The sequence below is a fragment of the Aulonocara sp. 'chitande type north' Nkhata Bay genome, linkage group LG4, assembly GCF_057382095.1.
Source record: "Aulonocara sp. 'chitande type north' Nkhata Bay isolate Kocher_YH1m ecotype deep benthic linkage group LG4, A_spYH_male_GT1.1, whole genome shotgun sequence".
In the NCBI taxonomy this organism is placed as follows: domain Eukaryota; kingdom Metazoa; phylum Chordata; class Actinopteri; order Cichliformes; family Cichlidae; genus Aulonocara; species Aulonocara sp. 'chitande type north' Nkhata Bay.
In genome coordinates this window covers 20418190-20443590 of record NC_141347.1, presented here as the reverse complement: position 1 = coordinate 20443590, position 25401 = coordinate 20418190, and the positions used below count along the sequence as shown (strand labels likewise).

The window sequence follows — 25401 nt, the reverse complement described above, 5'->3', positions numbered from 1 at the left end:
TTGCCAGCACAATTGATCCGTTTCTGCTCTGCTTAAAGCAGGCTGACTTTTGAGTTTCAGGTATTCTGCGTTTCCTGTTCCAGTGTCTTATTTATACAGCAGCAGAAGTGGTAGCAGACAAGTGTGTTCGTGTGAGCGTGGCCCAGGAAGTCACGGTCTTGTTTTTTTTTTTTTCAGCCAAGGGTGTCAAATTTAATAAGAAAGTGACTGTTTTTCAGACAGTAACCCCGCCCTTACACTGGTAATGACTACAGAGATGATAAAATCAGACTCAGAAACCCACGAGAGATATCCGGAGTAATTTTAAAAATTCTTTAATTTATATCTTTAAAATTAAAAACATCTGAATTGCATTCTACCACCTCCAAAGGCACAGTCATACTTAGAGCAGACCAAAATTCAAAAAACACTGCCACTGAACATCTTTTTTTTTTCTCATTTTGTTTTGTACATAAGAAACAACGCACTATAAAAATGACGAACATTTTTTTCCTTTTTTAGTGGGTAAACAATGGCCATTCTGCACGCTGTAGATCATTAAAAGACTGGAGTGATATGTACTCAGCTGTGGTAGCGCTAGACTTCGTATAAAGGATGATGTGCTGGTTTGAGGCTGGCAATGCCTGTGAAAAAACACGCACCGCTATTTATAGACAGTATTGACAGAAATGAAAAAGGAATATGACAACTGATCTCAATGAACAGTGTTTTAGAAGCAAAACAAAGCCATCGGGCATGAGAGTGAGGAAAAAAAACATAGTGAGACGAGGGGAATGAGATGAGCGGTGGTGGAGGACTGAGCAGATCTCTCACCTCGGTCGATTTCTCTGAATCTCACCGAGGGGTGAGAGACATTTGCATGAAATCTGACGCCTCCATCTCACCGTTTAAAAAAAAAAAAAAGAAAAAAAAAAAAAAAAAAAAACACCTCGAAGAAAGTGAGGGGGGAAAAAACAAACAAAAAAACTTTTAGACAATAAAGTCAACATGTGCAAAGAGGCAGGGCCTTACTTAGCCTGTGAGTGGAAAAGTCATCAGATATGAAAGAGGATCGATAACCGAACGTACAATCACAAATCAATAATGCACACGAGGGTCGCTTACAATGTGTGACAACACAGCACCGTACACTGCACAAGAGGTTCACTTAGTGACAACGAAATTCAAAATAGTGGATAAATATACAGTAGAATATAAGTATATCACCGTTCTTACTCAGGCACAGTTCTTAAAAAAACAAAAGAAAGAAGAAAAATCAGCGAGGATCAAAGCAAACCGGTTTGGCACCCAGAAACACACAAATGTGGGGAAAAAAAACAGAAACAGAATGAAATAAGGCAAAAACATAACGAGTCGAGGGCAAATGAGGGCACAGAGGAACTTAATGGGTGGATAGGATTGAAGCACTTAAACATAAACTATGGTACACGTACGGCACTTCTCTCTCTCTCGTGGGAACCAGATGTTCTTGTTTTAAAAAAAAAGGAAAAAAAGAGAATTTTTTTCTTGCAGCAACTAACAGGAGTTCCTACTTCACAGCTGGAGCTTCATCTTTACAAGTGTTTGTGGCAGCTGAGGTAGGCACTCCGAGAACACGAGAGCTTCTCTTTTTTTCTTTTTTGTTTTTTAACAGGTGAATCACACAGGAAATCTGCACACGCCATCAAAAAAAAAAATCAAACCATGAATGCTCTAGAAAATATCTACACAACAGTCACCACTCGGCATGAGTCACGCAAACAGACGCGCACGACCGGGTAAAAACGCGTGTTCACTCGGCCTCTACAAATAACAGCAGAGCGGTGTGACCACAGTGCTCGTACAAGCTGGCACACACAAAAAAGTCGCCTGCTGTCTTTAAAAAAAAAAAAAAAAAGCAACAACAACAAAAAACCCTACGCTCCCACAAAGCGGTAAATGAAGTAGTGACTAAATTCAAACACCGCTTACGGTCCGCTCCGCACACAAACACACCGCAGTACCTTTTAAAGACCACTTTGATACGGCAGTGACAGTGGTGGGAGGGCGAGCATTCGTTTTACAGCAATGAGAGGGAAAAACAGCGAGGCTGCGGCGCGATGAGGAGATAAACGAAAAGAAGTGCCTGGCTTTAGTTTGTTTTGTTTTTACAGATTCATACAACTGAAGGTCCTCTCTGCATCAAGAGACCCTGGGTTTCTGAAGCCACGTCCTGTTACAAAACGCCACTGACTGTGGGAGTAATCAATGGTGGCGACAGGCGGTTGTGCCATCCGGGCAGCAGCAGTTACTGACTTGAGTGTGTTTTGATTGTGTGTGCCTGAGGACTGCACGCAAACAGAACCATATGCAGCGAGCGTGCACGCGGGCGCACCTCAACAAGCTCTATATACAGGTGTCAGGGGGTATAAATTACTGTTCTTTGTACATCGGCGTGTGTGTCTGTGAGATCAGCACATGTCATTTACACTGCGGCTAGTTGTCAGCTGACCCGGTGGCGAAGAGAACTCTCTGGTCAGTTCTGGCCAGCTTGGCAGGCGGCTCCAGAGACTCCTCTCCGAGCACGGCCCCGTCTGAGGGAAGGGACAGCTCCTGACCTTCTTCATCACTCTCCTCCTCCTCTTCTTCTTCCTCTTCTACAACAGACAGCATAACAGAGATGGTTACCAGCAAAGCTTAGAGCACAGGTGTCAGTTAAGACGAGCTACAGCAGAATCAGTGCAGACCTTTATCCGGATCCAGCTGGTTCAGACCTCGGCCTAAGCTGGCAAACTAATGGCAAGAGGGGATTTGGTTAGTGGTGTAAATGTGGCTTACACTATTATATGAATGTATTTGCATTTCTGGATCCGTGTATGTTGATACCTCTCCCATAACAGCAATGGGGGTCTCTCCTTTAGCCTGGGCCACTCTGTGCTCGATAAGGTAGTACATGTACTCGTCGTATAGCAGACGAATCAGGTGAAAGGATCCGAAGCTGGCGGCACTCCGCAGGGTGAGGTCTCTGATTACCATGGAACTGAGGAACAGAAATGGGAAACAAGCCACTCTTCATACATGTACCACTTCTCTAACTTACAAACAGAAACTGCTTTTTTCCTCTATCTCATTGCTTTACTGGGACAAGGTTGACACCACAAGTCGAGTCGGTGACTTATTTACTCAATTTGAGTATTTGATAAGTTCCTTCAATAAAGCTGTGTGATGTGGGGTGGTTTGGATTTTAAATTTCAGCTCTGCTATTTATTCCAGACAGGTCTGAGAGCGATTCAGAGCCTTCGGATTTCCATCCAGTCTCCAAAGGAGGCAAATGAATGGCAACTGACTTGTAATGACCTGCTTGACTAAGACCCTGCTTATGGGATGAGCTTGGTTTTATATATATTTATATAAATAAATAAATTAAATTCCCCACTCGCCCTTTATCCTTCTTTATCTTTATCCTTCAAGCTCATGTCTCTACCAGAGGCCTAGGAGCTTGAGGGTCCTGTGCACACACACACACACACACACACACACATATATATATATATATATATATGCATATCCTTGCTTTTTTTTTTTTATCACTATGGCATATGTGCATAGGAAGGTATATGGATGCATACTTACGATTACAGCATAGAGGTGGATGAGGATTATTGTTACTGTTACTTTTAGCATTTATTTAGGAATATGGTTATAATGAGTAGTACACTCATCCTTTTATCTCTACTATCCTAGTGATTGTTTTCTAGTTTGTGTTGTTATTGTAAGTATTCTATGTCCTTGTCTTGGTTATCACTTTTTAAACTGCTCTCTTGTTTTGTTAATTTTAAAAAATCCAGTCATTTAAAATTTGGACAGTTTTGATGATTATCTTGTGATTATTACAGTTAGCAATGACTTAACAAAGTACAGACTAGGTTTGTTTTAACTTCAGGACTAAAGCCTGCAGCTCAAACTGAATACAACATCACAAAAAATAATGCAAACTGACAAAGGCCATTTTAGCCCTGTATACTTCAGCTCTAAATTACTGGCTATTGTGCACTCGTACACTCCTCCTTCATCATTTTTACCAGACATTTAGCTCAAAAGAGGAGAATAAAGATCCAACCAAATCAAATCTATCAACACAAATAAAAATGGACTCAGAAAAGGTCAGGAGAGGCAGAACTTGGAATTCATTCTTGCTGACTGCTCCCCACCTGTAAAAGGACCACTTGAGCAGAAAGAGCTTGGCAGCTTTAGGGAAAGCAGGGCTCTGTTGGTAGGGCTTTAGGACCTGGGAGACCACACCGTCAAGCCACGCGGCCCACTGCTCCAGTGAGTTCTGCTGCTGGAGGGTCAGCTTGAAGTCCTGCTCGAGCCGCTGGACCACACGGTCTTCGCACCGGCACACCCATGAAGCCTGCTCCTACAAAAGCACAAACAGGGAGAAAAAGGCAAAGTGTCATTATAGGGCAGTCACATCTGCACCAGTAAAAGAGGCTGGATGACCTTATATTTATAAACAGCAGCAGATGATGGAACTTAAACCACGCACTAGCACTAAGTTTACTGTTCAGTATCTGAACATATAATCAGGCGGAAGAAGCAGTTTCTTAGAAAAACCAAGTGAGCTTCCTGAACAGTAAAATAAAAAAGAGACACTATGACGGAAGTTGGATAAACAAATAACACATGAAACCTCAGTGTAACCACAAGCTACAGAGTCAGCTGCAAAACCAAAGCGGCATTCAACCACTGACAATGTCATCAGCGCGATTTAATGAGAATGCTGCTAGACACTGAACCGACCTGGACGTTGGCAAAGTCGACGCGGTTGAGGTCGGACAGCATCTGATTGATCTGAGCCGTGTTCTGGAGGACAGCACGGGCTGCCTGGGCCAGGTGGTTCAGACTGGTGTAGCGGCGCAGGGTCTGAGCAAAAGCATTGGCTGATGTGACCTGAGAGAGGAGGAAGACGACGGGTCAGAAAAAGATGCATATCAATATTTTCACAAATATCCGTATATAACAGATGTTTTCTGTGATAGCTGCTCACATCTGCTGTCATTTATTTACTTTGATGGAACCTCTTTTTTCCCTTCTTCACAAAAGCTGCACCGCAGAGCTTTTATATAAATTCAACTCTAGCTCCTGCTCACAAAAATCTAATAATGTCTGAGCTTAGAGTCCCACACAATAAGACGATGTTTTTGTCATGCCTGAAAAGACTGTTTGCTCCATGGCTCAGAAAACAAGCGGTTCCATCAGCGCCAAGCTAATAATGGAGGGCTTTACCTTGATGCGGACCATTTCCTCAGGGATGTTCATCATGGCATTGGTCAGCCAGCTCTCCAGGCTCTTGGCAAAGTTGCGAATGGCTTGAGTTAAGGCACCTGTGGGCAGAAATGGGTCTGTCACTGCTAGAGTGGGAAAACGATTATCTAATGTCTAGACAATTAGCCAAGGTTCTGCTGGTCAAAGATTTTTCAATTTTTATTTATTTTCTTTTTGGCATTACAGCTGAATAACCAGACTTGTATCCACTTTATGTGGATGTGGAACATTTTTTTCTCTGGCAGCATTGTGATGGGAAAGAAAATGACGAATATTCAAAAGGGAACTGTTCAAGGTCTTAAAAGTTAAACTCTGACTAAAACTATAACCGAAACCAGAAGAAATAAGTGTAGCTGCCAGTAAGGGCAGCGCAATGGGTACACGTGATGGAAAACAGTGTATTCTTTCACTACACATCCAAAAGGCTGTCAGGAGGATCTTTGCTCCCTAGTTGGCTCATTTCAACAACTTTAAATTGGCACTGAGTTTTAGGAATAGCTCTTTATTTGTATAAACACACTCTGTAGGCACGGATAAGCATGCTTACATGGTTCACTACATAATCAGTCTTCCTATAGAGCCTTACTGGGGATGGGTCTGAGGACATCAGGGATGAGGATTTCCACCAGGCCCTGGTAGAGGCTGTTGTCACAGTCGCGGCTCCAGCGCAGCACTGGCTCATATTTGCACAGCAACACCAGGCAGGACTTAGGGAGACGCTTCTCTGACTCATCGTGACTGCCGAGGCGCACACACACGCACACACAGTTTGTATGGAAATAGTAATGCTACGGCAACAGACAAATGTTTTTACTATCTTAGGACACAATCTGGATCTTGAATGAACGCCTGCCTGTGGAGTACAATCACTCACACGGCCAACGTGGCATCTCCGGCCTGACTTTGGCTGAACCTCCAGAAGGTCTTCCACAGAGTCTCCACTAGGGTAAACTGCAGGTTAACCATCACATCGAGAATAGCCTGAAAGAACGGAAAGAAAAGAATCCATACATCGAAGAATCGAAGACTGAGGACAAATAGATTATTGGGGTGGGGGTAGTGGGGCAACTGGAGGAACAAAGGAGAGGAAAACAACATTCTGCATTTCTGGATTTTGCTTTCAATGTGGTCTTCCTAACCTTAAAACTCATCTTCACCACTACATCTATAAGAACTTGACATTTTGATCAAATTACAGTCGGTTTTTCCCACTAAAAGGTTATAATTGGTGTAATTTCATTTAGAGTAGTCCTGCAGTGATTCACAGAGAGGAACTACACACAAAGGAAAAACTTCAGTAAATAGTCAGTGGGTTCCAATTTCGGTTACCTCACAATGTTCTCTGTACAGCAGCTGAAAGCTCTTTATGTGCTCCAGCTCAATGCCCTCTGGCAGAGACTTCCCCTGGAGATCGATCTCTGGGAACTCTGGGAGAGCTCTGGATGCATCTGGACACAGGACAAAGGAGCAGTGGATACTAAGAGAGAAATCCCATTAACTGCACAGAGTAATCAACATTTATGTGAATGCCACTAAATGTGCTTAGATGGACATGCCTGTTGTGGTTTAGCTCATAGTAGGAGGGATGTGGCATTTAAATGTTGGTAATGAGATTGTCTTTTTACATTATGTTCAGATTAAAAACATATAATCCGTCCATCCATTTCCATCTGCTTATCCAATTCAAGACCCTGAATTGGATAAGTAGGTAGGTCTCGAACAAACCTGGACATATTGCCAGTCTGTCACAGGGCAAACACACAAAGACACAACCATTTAAACTCACATTCACACCTATGGCTAATTTAGAATCACCAGTTAACCCAGCCCCTCTAACTGCATGTGTTTGGACTGTGGGAGGAAGCCAGAGAGAACCCATGCAAACACGGGGAGAACATTCAGACTCCACAAAGAAAGGCCACAACCAAATATGCTAGATTCAAACCCAGGACCTTTTTGCTGTGAGGCAACAGTGCTAACTACCATCCTGCCTTACACATATAGAAATAGCCATCCATCCATTCTCTTCTGCTTATCCAATTCAGGGTTGAAAGGGGGTGGGGGGGGGGGGGGCTATTCCAGCTGTCTTAGGGCAAGAGGTGGAGTACACCCTGGACAGGTCGCTCGTGTGTTGCAGGGCTAACACATAGACATAGACAACCATTTGCACTCACGTTCACACCTATGGGCAATTTAGACAAACACGGGGACAACCTGCAAACTCCACACAGGAAGATCCTGTCCTGGTGATGAAATTGAACCTCCTTGCTGTGAGGCTCTGAGTGTTAACCACTGCACCGCCAGCACAGCAGCATATAGAAATGTTAAACATATATCAGGTGTAAAAATCCCATCATGCTATCAAACAAAGGAACTACGCAATTCAAGTAAACACAGCAGCATAAGTATAGCCCTGTGTGCTATATGCTTACATAAATAGGAAACCATGCCTTATATACTTGTAATAAACTGTTACAGCAGATTCTGTTACTGGATTTGACAGTCCGTTAACAGGGCATGGAGGTCCTTGCTGCTAATAAAAATGAAGGCTTCCCAAAAAGCCTAAAACCTAAAGATGAGGAGACACACTTTGTCAGGCCAAATTAACAATTTACTTCACAGGGAAAAGCAAGTTCAAAGACTGGTGCTGTGTCAGGCACAGCCCATGCACTCTAAACAACCACATACTGTAATGCAAGGTCCTCACAACAAGCCCTGAGAGCTTACAAGAATATTTTGCTTGCTCACTCTTGTGACTCAACCAAATTAACATTAAAAAAAAAAAGCAGCACTCACTAACAAGTGTGTTCATTGTTTACTAAGCTCACCAAGGAACTGTTGGTACTGCTGAACCTGGGTGCTGATATCCACGTGGCCCGATCCCTGCTGCTGTTGCTGCTGCTGACCTGCTCCTGCTGCCGTTCCATTGGTCATTCCTTCCACCTTATGAACAGGCTTCAACCTGATAGGTAGGGAGCGAAAAAGCACATCAGGCATTCATGTCTAGACAAAGGTGATAAATAATGAAGTGAAATGAAATTGTAATTCAGTCTTATAATAAGAGCAGCAGATGCCCAGAGCCGCGAGAAGAATGGAAGACATGGTGTGAGAGATGGAGAAAAAACAGGAGCCGGTGGCAAAAACCGTATGAGGTAGAAAAAAGGTCAACTGTGTAATGATAGAGAAGATGCGCTTGAATGTGTAGACATTTCTGTGGATACCTCTGTTTCTGTGAGAACGGCTGTTGCCTCATAGCCAGGTGTTGTTGGTCTTCCATCAGCCGGAGAAGAGAAGAGCCCGCTTTGATTCTCAGCCCATAATAGTGGTATTTAGAATTACCCCTAACAGGAAGACAAATGTGGTTTGACTTTTATTTTTAAAAGAGCCTAACTCTATAGAGAGCATAGTGTTTATGCTGTCTGTTTAAATGTATGTTAACTCCATACAAGCCACATGTATAGTCTTACTATACACTGAATTAGAATTTCATAAAACACAAAGTATTTGCACCCATAGCACTAAATACTTTTAAAAAGTCATTTCACTAGCTCACTCACTCTCCCACACACATGCTGTCTGTCTTCATCACTACCCACATGTCTTCCTACACAAGGCAAACATTTCCCAATGCTCCAGAGAGCTTTATAGATGTTCCTAGAAAAATTAAAACAAAACAACACAAAAAAAACTGCATTTCTGCTGGAAACTAATTTAAGGTACACCAATCAAGCATAACATATGACCACCTGCCTAATATTGTGTTGGTCCCCCTTTTTCTGCTGAAACAGCCCTGATATGTCGAGGCTTGGGCTCCACTAGAGCCCTGAAGGTGTGCTGTGGTATTTGGCACCAAGAGGTTAGCAACAGATCCTTTAAGTCCTGTAAGTTGCGAGGTGCGGCCTCCATGGATCGCACTTGTTTAACTAGCACAATCCAAATTCTTGGGAATTGGGAGGCCAAGTCAACACCTCAAAATTGTTGCTGTGCTCCTCAAACCTCAAACCAACCAGAGCACGTTATTCTGCTGAAAGAGTCCACAGCCATCAGGGAGTACTGTTTCCATGAGAGGGTGTACTGTGGCTATGCAGCCCCACACACAACGAGCTGTGATGCACAGTGCATTCTGACACCTTTCCATCAGAACCAGGATTAAGCTACAGGAACGGTACCGTGGCTGCATCAAACCACAATCAGCCTTGGCCGCCCATGATACTGTCATCATAACAGTGGTTCACTATTGTTCCTTCCTTGGACCACTTTTGATAGATGCTTACCATTGGAGACTGATAACAACCCAGCTCCAACCCAGTTTTCTAGCCATTACAGTTTGGCCCTTTCAAACTCAGAGAAATGCTTTTGCTTCTTGCTTTTAGCACATCGACTTTGAAGACAAAATGTTCACTTGCTTCCTGATGTATCCCACCCACTAACAGGTGCCACGGTGAAGAGACAATCAGTGATTTCACTTTACCTGTCAGTAGTCAAATCTTATGCCTGATTGGTGTGTGCATGCATAGCATTACGCACGTCAGTTACATGGAGACTACTGGTGTCTGGTGAAATGAACGGAGGACTACTGGGTTTGTGCTCCTGACATGCATCACTGCAGCAGAAAAGGCCACAGTGGAATGTGTGATGTGTTTGTCTGATCTCTCCTCTGTGGTCTTCCTCTTCTCCTCCTGCCTGGCAGCTCCATCTTCAACATCTTTTGTTCAATATATTCACTATCCGTCCTCTGCAGATGTTCAGACCATCTTAGCCTTGACTTTCTAACTTTCAAAACCACTCAACTTAAGTTGTCCCTCTTGGTCACTATCAATGAAAATCCTAGCAACTCTGCCTCCTGTCTTTTTGTCAGCATCACCATCTCAAAGCCATAAATCATAGAAGTTCCCTCTACCAACTTGTAAACATTTTCCTTCACAAACCCTTAGCATTTGTCTCCACCCACTCGACCCTGTCTGTCCTGTCTTCTTCACCTCTCTCTTTACTAATGGATATAAATGGGTTGCATATATATTTTTTACCCTATGAGTTTGGGTGACTACACAGCTTACCGAGTGCCCAGACGCCGTGTGCGTAGCCCCATGAACACAGATCTTATGAGTTTCCCGAATGACGCAGCATTAACAGGTTCTAGCTTCTGCTCCTGGCAGTGCAGCAAGTAATGGCAGTAAAGGGTGGAACGGGGCAGACTCACTCCTTCAGCTGTCTCATAGTTGTCCAGCAACCACTGTACCTGACACACAGGCAATGGAACAAAGAAAATAGCTGGTGCAGTTAGCAAAGCCAGCATATACAGATATACAGAAAAACATAGAGCAACAGATAAATGCATAACTATTACCACACATATCACACCTTTGAACAGATACATGTACATGACATGCACACAGACGCACACACGCACACACACACACACAGATTTCTCTGGTATTTGTATTATACAAACGCAAATCCATTCGTATTTACAGTCCGTCTGTCATTCAGGAATGAAAACACAAATACATCTGTTTGCGTGCCGTGGCATACAACTTTGGTATGCAATGAATCAATGACCTGGAGTACTGATGGGATGCCGGCCAGACATGTTTTGGTTATGGCCATTGTATGGGGGTTCAATATGATGAATTTGGGATGAACAGTATAGTGTCAAGGCATTTCAGGCAAATTAAAAATGCCCCTCATTACATGCACTGCAATGGTATGAAAATGATGAGGTCATGGTTTTGTTTTCTTTGAGGAAATCACAGTTAAAGCAAAATAAATAAATAAATAAAATTTCAGCTAACATTTTTTGGTCCTAATCTCCAAATTGTTCACTTGTGTTTTCCACTTTGACAAAACTCAAACTATGACGTCATCAGTGTGCGCCACCAAAAGGGGGGGTTGTGTGGATGAGAACAGAACGAGAAGAAATTCCTGCGCTTGGCGCCTCTGCATACCTTCTTGTCTGCCGACGGCACGCTACTCTCCTCGCCCTCTGTAATACTCACAGTGGCCGGAGAGGCGCGGGCAGTGTGTGAGTAGTTCTGACTGTTGCCAGCTGCCGACCCGCTGCTGCTGCTGCTGCCGCCGCTGCCCAGCATGTAACCCCCCTGGATCACATAACTGCCTGCCGCACCGCCGTTGGTCCCTGCCCCTTCTCCGGCCCCGTTGGTCGTGCCGCCTGCCGTCACCACTGTGGCCCCTCCCCCCGCTGCGGTGGTAGGCTGGGCCACGAACATCGAGACGCCCGCTGTGGTGCCGGCTGTCACGGACACAGTCAGAGGTGTGCCGGGCGTGGAGGCCTGGGTGCCGGAAGTCGGCTGACCTTCGTAATATGGAGCGGCGGTGGTCTGGGTGTACAAAGGGGTGTCGGTGTAAGGGAAGGTGCCGGAGCGACTGGATGAGAGACATGCAAAGATGGGTTACAAAACCAAGCAGCCGAAGAAAGAAGTAAGACAAAGAAAACAATAATTCTGTGTGGACAAGTGTTAGAAAATGAGGTTCATTCTAACATGGTGCTGGTGGTGTAGTTGTTGTCTTCTCCTTCAACATACTGCACTTGATTGGTGTACACATGTTGCACTGGCACTGATGTGAGCTGCTGCTGGACCTAAGGAGTGAGCGCGCACACACACAGACACACACACACACACACACACACACCAAAATCCAATAAATCCTCAGCAATCTTGTTGAACCACATCAACTCTTTCATCCTTTAGAATCTTAATATCTTTCATGTCCGGCCTTGTTTTTGCACTACAAACATTTCTTATACTGACAGCTTCTCTGTCCACTCATCTTTGTAGCAGCAGATTCCCTCGTGTCCCTGACCTACTTGGAAAGCGGCGGTTGCTGTGTGCAGAGGTGGCTGATTGGGACCTGAGCTGAGGATGGCAGGGTAGCCTATCTCTCTCTCAGCATGCACAGAGAGCATGCACAGTGACTGCCAATACTCATCCAAGGGGAGGTAGACGGGTTTGCAGCAGTAGCCGTTTACGCAGTCTGCTGACATCCAGGCAAGGCAGACTGACTCCTCTGCCTCATGACGCAGCTGCCAATCTTCTAGTTTCCTATCCCTGACTAAACCGGTCACCTCCGTGCTAAGGGGAAGCTGAAAAGTTGCAGATTTGACCACAGAAACGATGAGCTGACTAATACTGAGCCAAAACACAAGGAAGTTGCAAAGTTTTGTACGCATCACAAGTCACATTGATCACACATTTAGTGAAGTGAAGCTGTGATGACTAGCTCGCATTTACACACTGGTTAGTGAAAGCATAAGTTATTTTCAGACATCACGTATATGCCATCACCACTGACAAACTCCACTGGGAGTTTGGCTTACCTCCTGGGTGATGTGGACAGGCTGTAGACTGGTGACGCTGAGCTGTGTGCCTGGCTCAGTTTTGGCAATCTGGGAGGTGGCCTGCACCACTGACCTCTATTGAGATGAAGAGAAGATTCAAGAGCAAAGAAAACAACATAACATAACATAGACGGACATAACCATGTATGTGTGCAAATTTTACCTGCTGAGCTGTCTGCACCTGCTGAACAACTTGTGTGGGGACTCCAGTCTGCACCACAGCTGGAGGTGGACTGGAGTCTGACACACTGTCATTTGAGTGAAGGGAACCCTCTGAAAGATAAAGAGGGTATCTTAGTACCTGCACAAATTAGTGATATTATTTCTACTTCATTAAGCTGATCATACACTGCCTCTCATCTCTTGCTACAGCTGATTAATAATAAAGTGGTAACACTAATGGTGTAATGAAGCAGATAAAATCATGTCTTTAAACACATAAAAGTATGCACAAATCAAAAATCTCCCCACCTAAAAAAACATTTGCACTTAATTATTTGTCAACTTTTTGCTTGAAAAACCTTTATGAAAACTAATGATAGTAATAAAAAAAAAAACATCTTTTAAAGACACAATTAAAATTGACCACAGAGGATAAGCCTGTGACTGTAACACAGTTTTACTTCATTCGCCACACACCCTTATACCAAACTGGGATTATCCGGTATGTGAGCCGAGCGTTTTTGTCTTTACAAATACTTGACTGTACAAGTCGAATTCAATAAGTCGGGCAAAATCAGGTATTTCTGCTGCAGCTAATTACTAGTTTACTTACCTTCCACTTCTAGAACCTGTGCATTAAACTCCACGCCTCACCCTTTTTGATTTTGTCCCTATAAATCAAATCTGCTTTGTCAAATAAAATGATGAGTCTGAAAAACCCCTTAAGATAAATTCTCATCATCCATTGTGAAACACCTCTGACTGGTTAACTTCAGGCCTTGCGCCAACAGATCTTTATTTGTGATGTGTTATATGACTGTGGGGTGGCAGATAGAGACATATTTACACAGTCTGAAGCAAGGAACTTCTAGGACACTTGTGTTATGATATAATAGCTCTTGTCTAGACTGTCAACATTTAACTTTAGTAATCACACTGTTAAATGGATACAGTCTTATCTATCAGATAGAAAACAATGCGTGCAAATAAAGAATAGCAAGTCACCCTATCTTTACTGTACGCAAGGTGTCCCCCAGAGTTCAATTCTAGGCCCCCTGTTATTTTCACTTTATGTAAATGACTTGCCTAATGTGTGCAAAAATGTGGACACATCCGATACGTATGTGGATGATACGGTAATTTTTACGCAAGCCAAAACTGCTGATGATGCCGCCCATCAGCTTTCACTGGCATTACATGATTTACAAAAATGGCTGAATGACTCATGCTTGTGCCTTAATTTTAAAAAGGCCGTATCAATGTTTTTTAGTAAACCTAAAACAACCGTGGCTGCAGTAAAAGTTTGCTTGGGTGCACAAGAATTAATTAATGTTGAGGAATTTAAGTATTTGGGAGTGCTACTAGACTAAATTATCCTTTAAAAAACACATTGAAAAAGTAGTGAAAACTGTAAATGTTAATATACAGAACTTTAGACATATCTGCACATCATTAACAGACACAGCAGCGATTACATTCCTGCACTCAATGATACTGGCTCATATTGAATATTGTATTACAAGTTGGTCCTATACGAGCTCTGCTGCTATTGGGACAATTGAAGTATGCTACAAAAGAGCATTGAAAATATTAGATAAAAAACCTTTTTCATGTCACCGTTGTCAAATTTTAGAAAAATACAAGTTTTTAAATTTTACTAATTTCAAATTATTTAAATCTGCCTGTCTAATATACAAAGTTATACATGGTCTGGCGCCTCCACCAATGAGTGATTTTATTAAACAAAAGTCTACCAGTGTTGCCGGGTCTCAACTGACTCGAGCCACTGTTAGAGGTGATTGTGAACTGGCATTCAGGCGGACCACCTTTTCACAGAATGCTTTGTCATATCAGGGAGTGAGCTTCTGGAATAGTCTTCCACTGTCAGTGAGGGAAAGTACAAGTCTCCCCATCTTTAAGAGTCACTTAAAAGGGCGGCTGAGGGACACACAAACATGTAATCATGTTTAATAATCATGTTTTATATTGGACGGGAAAAAGAGTTAGTGTATTACAAAAAGGGAAACAACTGTTAGTGCAATGGGTGAACGCAATATCACGATGGTCAGGGCATGTACAATACTGGGTTTTGTGCAATATAATTGATGTGTTTCCGTTATTGTTATTGTTATTGTTGTTGTTGTTATCTATACTGTCCTCTGTGTCCACTCTCCTTGTCACTGTTTGTGCTACAGGGAGTGCAGAATTATTAGGCAAATGAGTATTTTGTCCACATCATCCTCTTCATGCATGTTGTCTTACTCCAAGCTGTATAGGCTCGAAAGCCTACTACCAATTAAGCATATTAGGTGATGTGCATCTCTGTAATGAGAAGGGGTGTGGTCTAATGACATCAACACCCTATATCAGGTGTGCATAATTATTAGGCAACGTCCTTTCCTTTGGCAAAATGGGTTAAAAGAAGGACTTGACAGGCTCAGGAAAGTAAAAAACAGTGAGATATCTTGCAGAGGGATGCAGCAGTCTCAAAATTGCAAAGCTTCTGAAGCGTGATCATCGACCAATCAAGCGTTTCATTCAAAATAGTCAAAGGGGTCGCAAGAAGTGTGTGGAAAAACCAAGGTGCAAAATAACTGCCCATGAACTGAGAAAAGTCAAGCGTGCAGCTGCCAAGATGCCACTTGCCACCAGTTTGGCCATATTTCAGAGCTGCAACATCACTGGAGTGCCCAAAAGCACAAGGTGTGCAATACTCAGAGACATGGCCAAGGTAAGAAAGGCTGAAAGACGACCACCACTGAACAAGACACACAAGCTGAAATGTCAAGACTGGGCCAAGAAATATCTCAAGACTGATTTTTCTAAGGTTGTATGGACTGATGAAATGAGAGTGAGTCTTGATGGGCCAGATGGATGGGCCCGTGGCTGGATTGGTAAAGGGCAGAGAGCTCCAGTCCGACTCAGACGCCAGCAAGATGGAGGTGGAGTACTGGTTTGGGCTGGTATCATCAAAGATGAGCTTGTGGGGCCTTTTCGGGTTGAGGATGGAGTCAAGCTCAACTCCCAGTCCTACTGCCAGTTTCTGGAAGACACCTTCTTCAAGCAGTGGTACAGGAAGAAGTCTGCATCCTTCAAGAAAAACATGATTTTCATGCAGGACAATGCTCCATCACACGCGTCCAAGTACTCCACAGCGTGGCTGGCAAGAAAGGGTATAAAAGAAGAAAAACTAATGACATGGCCTCCTTGTTCACCTGATCTGAACCCCATTGAGAACCTGTGGTCCATCATCAAATGTGAGATTTACAAGGAGGGAAAACAGTACACCTCTCTGAACAGTGTCTGGGAGGCTGTGGTTGCTGCTGCACGCAATGTTGATGGTGAACAGATCAAAACACTGACAGAATCCATGGATGGCAGGCTTTTGAGTGTCCTTGCAAATAAAGGTGGCTATATTGGTCGCTGATTTGTTTTTGTTTTGTTTTTGAATGTCAGAAATGTATATTTGTGAATGTGGAGATGTTATATTGGTTTCACTGGTAAAAATAAATAATTGAAAGGGGTATATATTTGTTTTTTGTTAAGTTGCCTAATAATTATGCACAGTAATAGTCACCTGCACACACAGATATCCCCCTAAAATAGCTAAAACTAAAAACAAACTAAAAACTACTTTCAAAAACATTCAGCTTTGATATTAACGAGTTTTTTGGGTTCATTGAGAACATGGTTGTTGTTCAATAATAAAATTATTCCTCAAAAATACAACTTGCCTAATAATTCTGCACTCCCTGTAGTATAATGTGATCACTGTTTTTGTCCTTGTCACATGACCTGTAAATAGTGTCTCTGTATGTTTTTACTAACTTGTGTTTAACACCAACCTGCCGGAGGGTCTGCAGATGGAAATTAGCCTAAGGCTATAATCTGGCATATTTACATTTGTTAAAATGTTCATTAATATGTATTGCCCCTCTTTCTAAAAAATAAATAAATAAAATAAATATTTAATTGGGATCACATGCACTGTTAGTGCAGAAAGCCTTTACCTGTGACAGTAACAACGATGTACTGTGGAGTGCTCTGAGCATTTCCTGACTGCGTGGGGGAGCCCTGGATCTCTGCAGTCACATACTGCGTCTGAGCTGGCTGGGCTTGCACTGTGGACTGGGTCTGACTAGCAGCGGGCTTTTGGGTGGTGATGGAAGCGGCTTGCTCTGTGGGAGTAGTTTGGCCTGTGGGTGTGACCACAGAGGGAGCAGCCACAGTAGTCTGAATCTCAGCCAAAAATTGTGGGGCAGTTACAGGGGTGGAGCTGGCATCAGGTTGACCCGTTGTCACAGTGACAGCAGTCCCCTGAGTTTGGGCCGCTGGCTGGATCTCACCTACGTAGCCTGTAGTGGCCATTACAAGAGCAGGGAATCAGGCTGGGGAAAAAAGAAAACAAGACAACAAGTTACACATTTTCAACCTAAGCTGTTTGTTTTCAAACTACAGGGTGGGCCATTTAAATGGATACATCGTAATAACATGGGAATGGTTGGTGATATTAAAGTCCTGCTTGTGGTACATTAGTATATGTGAGGGGGCAAACTCCTCAAGATGGGTGGTGACCATGGTGGCCATTTAGAAGTCGGCCATCTTGGATACTACTTTTGTTTTTTCAATAGGAAGAGGGCCATGTGACACATCAAACTTATTGGTAATGTCACAAGAAAAACAATGGTGGGCTTGGTTTCAACGTAACATTATTCTTTCACGAGTTATTTACAAGTTTCTCTTTGTTCACAGCCATTGACATGTCGAAGAGGTTAACACGTGAGGAGCGGATCGAAATTGTGTTGATATCTGGTGAACGCAGTAACCGGGTCATTGCAGCAGATTTCAATGCAAGACACCCTACGAGACCACCCATCTCCCATGCTGCAGTTAGCAAACTGCTTGCTAAGTTTCGTGAAACTGGTTCAGTGTTGGATTTGCCAAAATGTGGACGCAAGAAAACTGTCACTAATGGAGAAACATCAGTGGCTGTCCTAGCTTCATTCAGCAAGAGCTCACAGCGTAGCACTCGCCGCATGTCACTGGAGAGTGGCATTAGTCGAACATCCCTTCGGCGGATATTAGCTACTCACAAATGGCACCCTTACAAACTCCAGCTACTGCAGCATCTCAACGAGGATGACCCAGATCAGCACACAGAATTTGCAGAATGGGCAAAACAAAAATTGGAACAGGACCCTCAGTTCACGCAGAAGAATTTTGTTCAGTGATGAGGTAAACTTTTATGTGAATGGTGAAGTTAACAAACAAAACCACCGCTATTGGTCTGACACTAACCCACATTGGATGGATCCCTCCAAAACTGTTGGAACAACAAAAGTGATGGTTTGGTGTGGTATATGGGGTACAACGATAGTGGGTCCATTCTTCATCAATGGAAACCTCAAAGCCACTGGATATTTGAAACTGCTACATGATGATGTGCTTCCCTCTTTATGCACTGAAGCTGGCACGTTCCCTGAGTTTTTCCAGCAAGATGGTGCACCACCACATTATGGGTGCCAGGTCCAAGCATTCCTAGATGAACAGTTTCCTGGAAAGTGGATTGGTCGTCGTGGGCCAGTTGAATGGCCCCCAAGGTCTCCCGATCTGACCCCTTCAGACTTTTATCTTTGGGGTCATCTGAAGGCAATTGTCTATGGTGTGAAGATACGAGATGTGCAGCACCTGAAGCTTCGGATACTGGATGCCTGTGCTGGCATTTCTCCTGCCGTGTTGCAATCAGTGTGTGAAGAGTGGGAGAAGAGGGTTGCATTGACAATCCAACACAATGGGCAGCACATTGAACACATTTTATAAGTGGTCAGAAACTTGTAAATAACTCATGAAAGAATAAAGTTATGTTGAAACCAAGCACACCATTGTTTTTCTTGTGACATTACCAATAAGTTTGATGTGTCACATGGCCCTCTTCCTATTGAAAAAAACAAAAGTTGTATCCAAGATGGCCGACTTCTAAATGGCCACCATGGTCACCACCCATCTTGAGGAGTTTGCCCCCTCACATATAGTAATGTGCCACAAACAGGACTTTAATATCACCAACCATTCCCATTTTATTATGGTGTATCCATATAAATGGCCCACCCTGTAGTAGACAATGCTGTGTTAAAAAAAAAAGAGGCAATGAGGCAAATTTAGTACAACCAAAATATAAACAATCATGAATAAGGAGTCTAACTTGTCAATTGCATAGGTAACATTTAAACAGAAGGTAGGAGGTTAAACTCTATCATAGGAATCAGCATTAGATCACGTCTTTTCTAACAATATTAGCCTGTAATAAGCAGCTCATACACCACACAGATATTTTTACATGCTCATTTCTCGCCTAGATGTAAATGAATGCTCGAGGGGGGTGTCTGAAAGTACTATTGTGGCCAGGGCCTCTCAGTGGTGCAACTCATGAGGGTATGCGGGGGAGGAGCATTGATGGGAACAAGCATTTTGGTGTCTCATTACCTGTAATGTGATCGCACCGCCTTTGATGTACATAGGCATGCCCGTAGAACAGCTAGGGAAAATCCCTTACCAAACTGTATTAACGCTACAGTGCTGTCTATTATTTTGCTTTATGTCATGTACACTGTCACCGTAATCCACATTTTTAATACCATAACACAGATAGTTAACTTCTGGCTGTCAATAATTCAAGTCAAATAAACACAGCAGAAAGAAAGAAACATTTGTAACTGAAAATGTGTGTTTTCTTCTTTTCAGTTAGATAGTAGGGAGCTTGTTATGAATCTGAACCTGTAAAGGTGTACACTTAGGAGTCTGCGTCAGTGAACAAAGAGGTGAAAGTGAACTGTAACCTAGAAAGCACCTGCAGAACGCCCTCCTTCGCCACGCCCCTTACGTATTAAATGTCCGCCACCTGCCACAGCTTTCTAAACTTTCCGTTAAAAGACAGAACGGCATTTTAGTCAGCCTTCAATTTATTTAACTGCTCAAAACTAACACAAAACACGTCCCTCTATTAATTTTACAATCCCAAATTGGCCTCCCTTCTATTTTGGAAGGGATGGGGGCTGTCGCTAGCTTTATGCACCATATGTGTGTCTAGTCAGCTAACGGAGAAAAACATAAAGTGCAAACCCATCACTGACTGTACATAATTCACCGTTAACAAGATGAGTGTCCGTTTATAGTCAAACAGACGTTGGCTGCGAGCGGCGGCAAGCACTAGCCTGTCGTGACAGCCACTGATGCTAGCTGTGTAGCGAGATAGCAGGATCAGGAAGCTAACTGGTCTCTACAACAACCGCCATTTTGTACCTTTTGCATTTGACATCGCCATAACAACGGCCTGCTTGGGTATGCATCTATGGCTGCGTCGTCATGGCAGGCGAAATTCAGAGTCACACAGATGTGCAGCAAGCAGGCACAAACTATCGCACACTAGAAAGCCCGACCGGTTATCAGAATGACGGCTAGCTTGCAGGCTAACCCCCAGCTAACACTGGGAGGCAGTTGCCTGTTATGGCTACTGAAACAACAAGGGGGAAAAGCAATAGCAGAATTCAGCTGAAGCGTTAGAGGACATAAAATGCTACAGATCATGTTAAGAGCTTCACCTCTGGTTCCACGTGTGTATTTCCCACTGGCAAAATATCTTCTTTTATTTTTATGGCGGTTTCAGTTGTTGTTGTTGTTGATTCTCGTTGCTGGGTTCTTGTCGCCAGGGCTACCGTGGCTATGGCGCTTCGTCCTCACCAGGGCAACTGTTGCTACCCACCCGCTCCCTTCCCTCCCCCTTTGCTGTTGTGATTGGCTGAGAGCTGCCAAATTGTCTTAAAGTGACAGCTCCAGGAAAATTTTACTACAAAGCCTTCCACGCCCATTTGTGGAAAATCCCAGAGGTGGAGGCTCCCAGTTAAATCCCAGTGAAAGTAATAGAATTGTTTGTAGTTTGTTTTTAAATTGGAATAAAATCAATGCACAGCCTATATGGACTGTCATTTAAATTGATCCATCTGGCTACATTCATTCAGTGACTTACCCAAGGGTCCATTAGTAGCCTACCTGAAGAATGGGCTATTGATGTGTTGTTTTATTTTAATATGTTTCTTCCTTTTCTTTACTCTCCTTTTACAATAATGTAAATATCAGTCCATAACAAGACATTACAAAGTGTTTTACAAATAAATGAATACAAGGAAACACAAGGCTATATAAAGACAAATTTAAAAGTTTTGAAAACAGAATTAAAAAATAAACAGTGAATTTTGCATTTTTACCTGTCATCACAACACATTACAGGTTATTATATATGTGCATGTGGCATATGACTGCATAATAGTGAGCCAAAGGCAAATTTCTTGCCCTAAATTTCATTTAATGTTCTCATCATACAACATAATTTATACATTTTTTTCCCACACACCACTGGTTTATTTACTGTGGTCTGTAGCATTTTGATATTGCTCCCTTGACCTCCACAGGTTGCCCCAGCATGACAGTGTTTTAACAAGTGTCATGGTGGATACCTTCCCAAAATGTCATTTTGTTAGCTTTGTATCATCACATTAATTACAAATTCAGCACCCCTTTAGTAATTTCCTAAATGAGCGACCTTTGGCTATGCGGATATACAGATAAGAATGTGTTTTATTTGTCTCTGACTCATAATAAGACTTCTGTGTTATCAGACTTTGGAAATGTCACTGGTCCTGTCTCTCTTCTTCAATTCACCTTTTGGCAAAGAGCTAACAGTAATTTCCTGCAGAAAAGGTAAGTTCTACATAAAGAATTTTTACGTAGGTTAACTGTGTCAAAGGTGATGTAATGAACTAGGATTGCAAAAACCTGAATGTATGGCTGTAATATTGTTAAATGTCATCAAGACAATTAAAGGCCACATGCGTCGGCAGAACTAACATGTTAATTCTTTAGGGACCATATTTTTTTACAGTGTGTTGGCATTGTTTTTTAATAATACAGTTTTATATGAATTAAATTGGATTTGTTTGAAAAAAAAATTGAACATGTAAAAGTCATTCAGTTTCCAATGGTCTGTGCAGAAAACTACACAAATATGTGCTATACACTGATTAATAACACTATATGTATTTTTTAAGTGCTAAAGGAGATGTATACATGTGTTTGTAAACTTTTTTTCACATTTGATATACAATATGTATATAAAAATGGTTATAATTAGTATACCAAACAGCAATCAAGTAATCTTGTTATAACAGTCTAATTGTGTTTGTCATTGTCAGTGATCTGTACACAATATGGGTTTTCTGGTCTGGTCATTTTATTATATAGAGGGACAAACATTTGCCTAAACTATTAGATTATAGATTCCTCTAACAAACTCATTAACTATGCCACCTTTGGTCTTCTTTTTGTCTCCATAAAGGTCTCCCACTGTATCTCCTGTTCAGATCTGTTCTTCTCTCAGAGGAGGCCTACATGCGCAGTATGCATCTCCTCCTTTTCAGGGGTTCAAACACCTTTATAAAGCGCGCCTGGGTCATCTAAAAAGTCATTGCTTATGCAAAGAGCGAGTTAAACCAAATATTCTCCTCCCACTTCTTGCCTCGCGACTATGTGGAAAGCTGTGGTGCTGGCTGTGTGTCTGCTTGTGGCTGGCGTTCAGCCCATGGATGACCCAGCGTATGGGGTGAAGCTCTGTGGCCGCGAGTTCATCCGGGCAGTCATCTTCACCTGCGGGGGTTCACGATGGAGACGGTCACTCAGGAGTTTAGGTAAGCCCGGTGATATTTCACTTTATTTTTTACCTTTTGCAACCACTTTTAAAATTTCTATTTGTGAATCGAGGTGGCTGTGGCTCAGGTGATAGAGCAGGTTTTCTACCAGTGGATTGATTCCTGACTCCTCCAGTCTCAAGTATTGTTGGGCAAGATGCTGAAACTCACGTTGCCCCGATGCATCTGTCGGAGTGTGTGAATGTCAGAAAGCACTCAGGCATAGATAAAAGCTCTATATGAATGAGTGAATGACACTTGTAGTAGAAAGCGCTTTGAGTGTTCAGCTGAGCAGAGACGTGCAATGTGCCATCCATGACTATGTAAATAATTTAGACTAGTCTTTTTCTGCTCATTTGTGATCATGCAGAGGTATCCAGAGAAATGATGGAAGGAAATCACCTGTAAGTTTAAGTGTAGAATGACTGGCCGGCTGGTTAGAATGGCTGGTTAGCTAGCAATGGATTACATATGATCAGATTACAAAAACCGAGTGACTCCTACTTAATTTTTAGCTTTTTATTATAATTAATGGTAGTATTATTATAGTTGTTGTTCTTGTCTGTTTTTTTTTTACCTTATTAACTATAATTTTATGACTTTTGCATTTCACATCTCTCTATCTATCTATCTATCTATCTATCTATCTATCTATCTATCTATCTATCTATCTATCTATCTATCTATCTATCTATCTATCTATCTATCTGTATTGTTGTTTAAGATTGAATTTGAGTGTATCCACTGAATTATGTTATTACTTACAAAAAAATGTATGAACTGTTCAGTAAATGACTACAGCTTAAAATGTAATTGCTCTCAGCCCTGAAAGGCTGAGAATGTGATATTCTGAATCAAAGTGCCTTGGTTTTCATTTACTATAATGATGTGCGCTTACTATTCTGAGCTATAAACCACCAAATGTACATTTAAGCATCTAACCCACCAGGCACACTTGGCAACAATCCAGTGGCATCCCACCCTCGCTCCTTCCATCGTATCGTCTCCAGCAATAATGAAATGCAAATAATGCACATATTTTGCTTGGATGCAAGAGAAACCCATTCCTTCATACTTTATTGTTTTTACTCCCACAGATGCTTCAGAGGACCCCTTCACCTCCCCTCAGGATGAACTCTCAGAGGGCTTGAATCACAATTTTGCGGTGGAGAGTCTCCTTCAGAGAAACACAGATCCAAGCTCCGCATCCAGAGACAACCAGGAGGGAGCGTTCAGCCGCTCCACCCGTTCATTCATCACCGAAGAGATACTGGAGGCGCTTCGCAAAGCTGACCGCAAAGGCCGCGATGTGGTGGTGGGTCTCTCCAACGCCTGCTGCAAGTGGGGCTGCAGCAAGAGCGAGATCAGCTCTCTCTGCTGAGGGTCGATATATGCAATCTGAGCGCGCTGGCTGCCAGGCATGTTGTACACCTTAATAAACAAACAGAGACACACATATGCACACGCACTCTTCTTTATTCACTTTTTTGTGAATTTTATATCCTGCGTGTGTCTGTTCAGTAAAGTCTGTTTAATGTCTTTAATTTTCAGTATCAAGTAAATCTTTATGTGGCCAGTATGATATATAAAGAGACACGTTTGTTTTATGACGTCTTTGCTTGTTTTCTTTTTACATTACCAGTAACTTTCTCTGATGAGAGCTCAAGGGAATAAAATGCTTTGCTAAAATCATTTGAGAACAAGTTCATTAAAAAACTAACAAACACACTCGTCACATGACACGGAGGGATAAATGAATGGAAAATTCATTACAATCTGTGTTATAACAAACATAAAGTGACAGGTAGATGTGTATTTTTACCTCAGTCCCCAATGCTTACACAGCAGCTTTGCTTCCCATGAAATATGCTGCTGTGGCCTACTTAGCTTTTGAGGCATTTCCACTTCCTTAAAAACATGCTGTAATTGGTGGAAGGGGGGCAAACATTAAAATGTACGATACTTAAGTCACTGCAGCATAAAAATGACTTTTACTTGGGGGAAATTATATTTGCAGAGTCGGTTTCCACAGTTGATATGCTGCTTTCAGTTGAGGTTTTAATGTCTGTTTAGTTTCAGTTTACTATTTATTAGTTTCAGTATTAGGTTTAGTTTAGTTAGCTTTGGGGTTTGTTTTTTTTTAGCTTTGATCACTGATGCTATTTATCTAGGTCAACAAGTTCACAAGGGGTCACAAAAAAGAACAATATCTCATGTCATGTAAACATACCCTCTGGAAATGCATGCACGAAGAGCCTCTGATGCAGGTTAACACATGTTACTGTGATTTGTGTTTTATGTGCCACATATTTTTTTAGTTGGTCTAATGTTATATTAGCTAACAGTTTAGCTTTAGCAAACTGATATTACTATTCTACTGCTCTATCACAAACACACTTACCATCCACTTCATACAGATTTGTAATAAAATGGCTAGTGTATATATTTTTTTAATTCAAATGACCATTAGGACACATAGATTTCACATGAATACGTTTAGAGAACTTTCCTATAATGATTTTTAAAGGTTGCAAACAACCTTCAGGATATTCTTTTAAAAAGGAAACAAGCAGACACAAACGTGTTTCTTAAAACAGGTAACAGACTCTAAAACAGAGGGAATTATGGTGTGTTCAAAAGTTTATATAAGCCCAAAATGCTTTATACACTCAGGTTAGTAGCTGTCATTTTAATTAGACACTTTCATACACGTGCTCACGTTTGAGCGGCAGAAATTCAAAACAAAACTACCTCAAAGTTCAGTAACCTAAATATCTTACGCTACTTTTTGTCACGTGATATCTCTCTTTCTTTTCTTGAACTTATGAAAAGCGTTTGCGTAATTAAAAAACAAAAAAA

At 42.2% G+C, this 25401-nt stretch overlaps 2 protein-coding genes across 8 annotated transcripts; one reads left to right on the top strand and one right to left on the bottom strand.

Moving 5' to 3' along the window:
- Positions 1 to 298: 298 nt before the first annotated feature.
- rfx1a (regulatory factor X, 1a (influences HLA class II expression)) lies at positions 299 to 20550 on the bottom strand. 7 transcript variants are annotated; one of them, XM_086288985.1, is made up of 19 exons: positions 20404 to 20550; positions 16816 to 17193; positions 12807 to 12916; positions 12623 to 12718; positions 12113 to 12388; positions 11787 to 11884; positions 11232 to 11670; positions 10344 to 10525; positions 8508 to 8627; positions 8115 to 8248; positions 6616 to 6734; positions 6161 to 6267; positions 5873 to 6024; positions 5248 to 5345; positions 4762 to 4911; positions 4170 to 4378; positions 2845 to 2998; positions 2706 to 2751; positions 299 to 2615 (listed from the first exon to the last, which is right to left on the bottom strand). In XM_086288985.1, exons 2-19 carry the CDS (start codon positions 17171 to 17173, stop codon positions 2455 to 2457), a joined length of 3009 nt encoding a protein of 1002 aa, XP_086145111.1. In that variant the 5' UTR covers positions 17174 to 17193; positions 20404 to 20550; the 3' UTR covers positions 299 to 2454. The 7 variants fall into 7 exon arrangements, with proteins under 7 accessions (XP_086145111.1, XP_086145115.1, XP_086145116.1 ...); XM_086288989.1 differs by having other exon boundaries at positions 10344 to 10519; XM_086288990.1 differs by having other exon boundaries at positions 11283 to 11670.
- On the top strand, positions 20024 to 24149 carry rln3a (relaxin 3a). Its single transcript, XM_086288993.1, has 4 exons — positions 20024 to 20143; positions 21478 to 21559; positions 22194 to 22542; positions 23640 to 24149. The coding sequence occupies exons 3-4, from the start codon at positions 22383 to 22385 to the stop codon at positions 23921 to 23923; spliced, it is 444 nt and encodes a 147-aa protein (XP_086145119.1). The 5' UTR covers positions 20024 to 20143; positions 21478 to 21559; positions 22194 to 22382; the 3' UTR covers positions 23924 to 24149.
- Positions 24150 to 25401: the final 1252 nt, after the last annotated feature.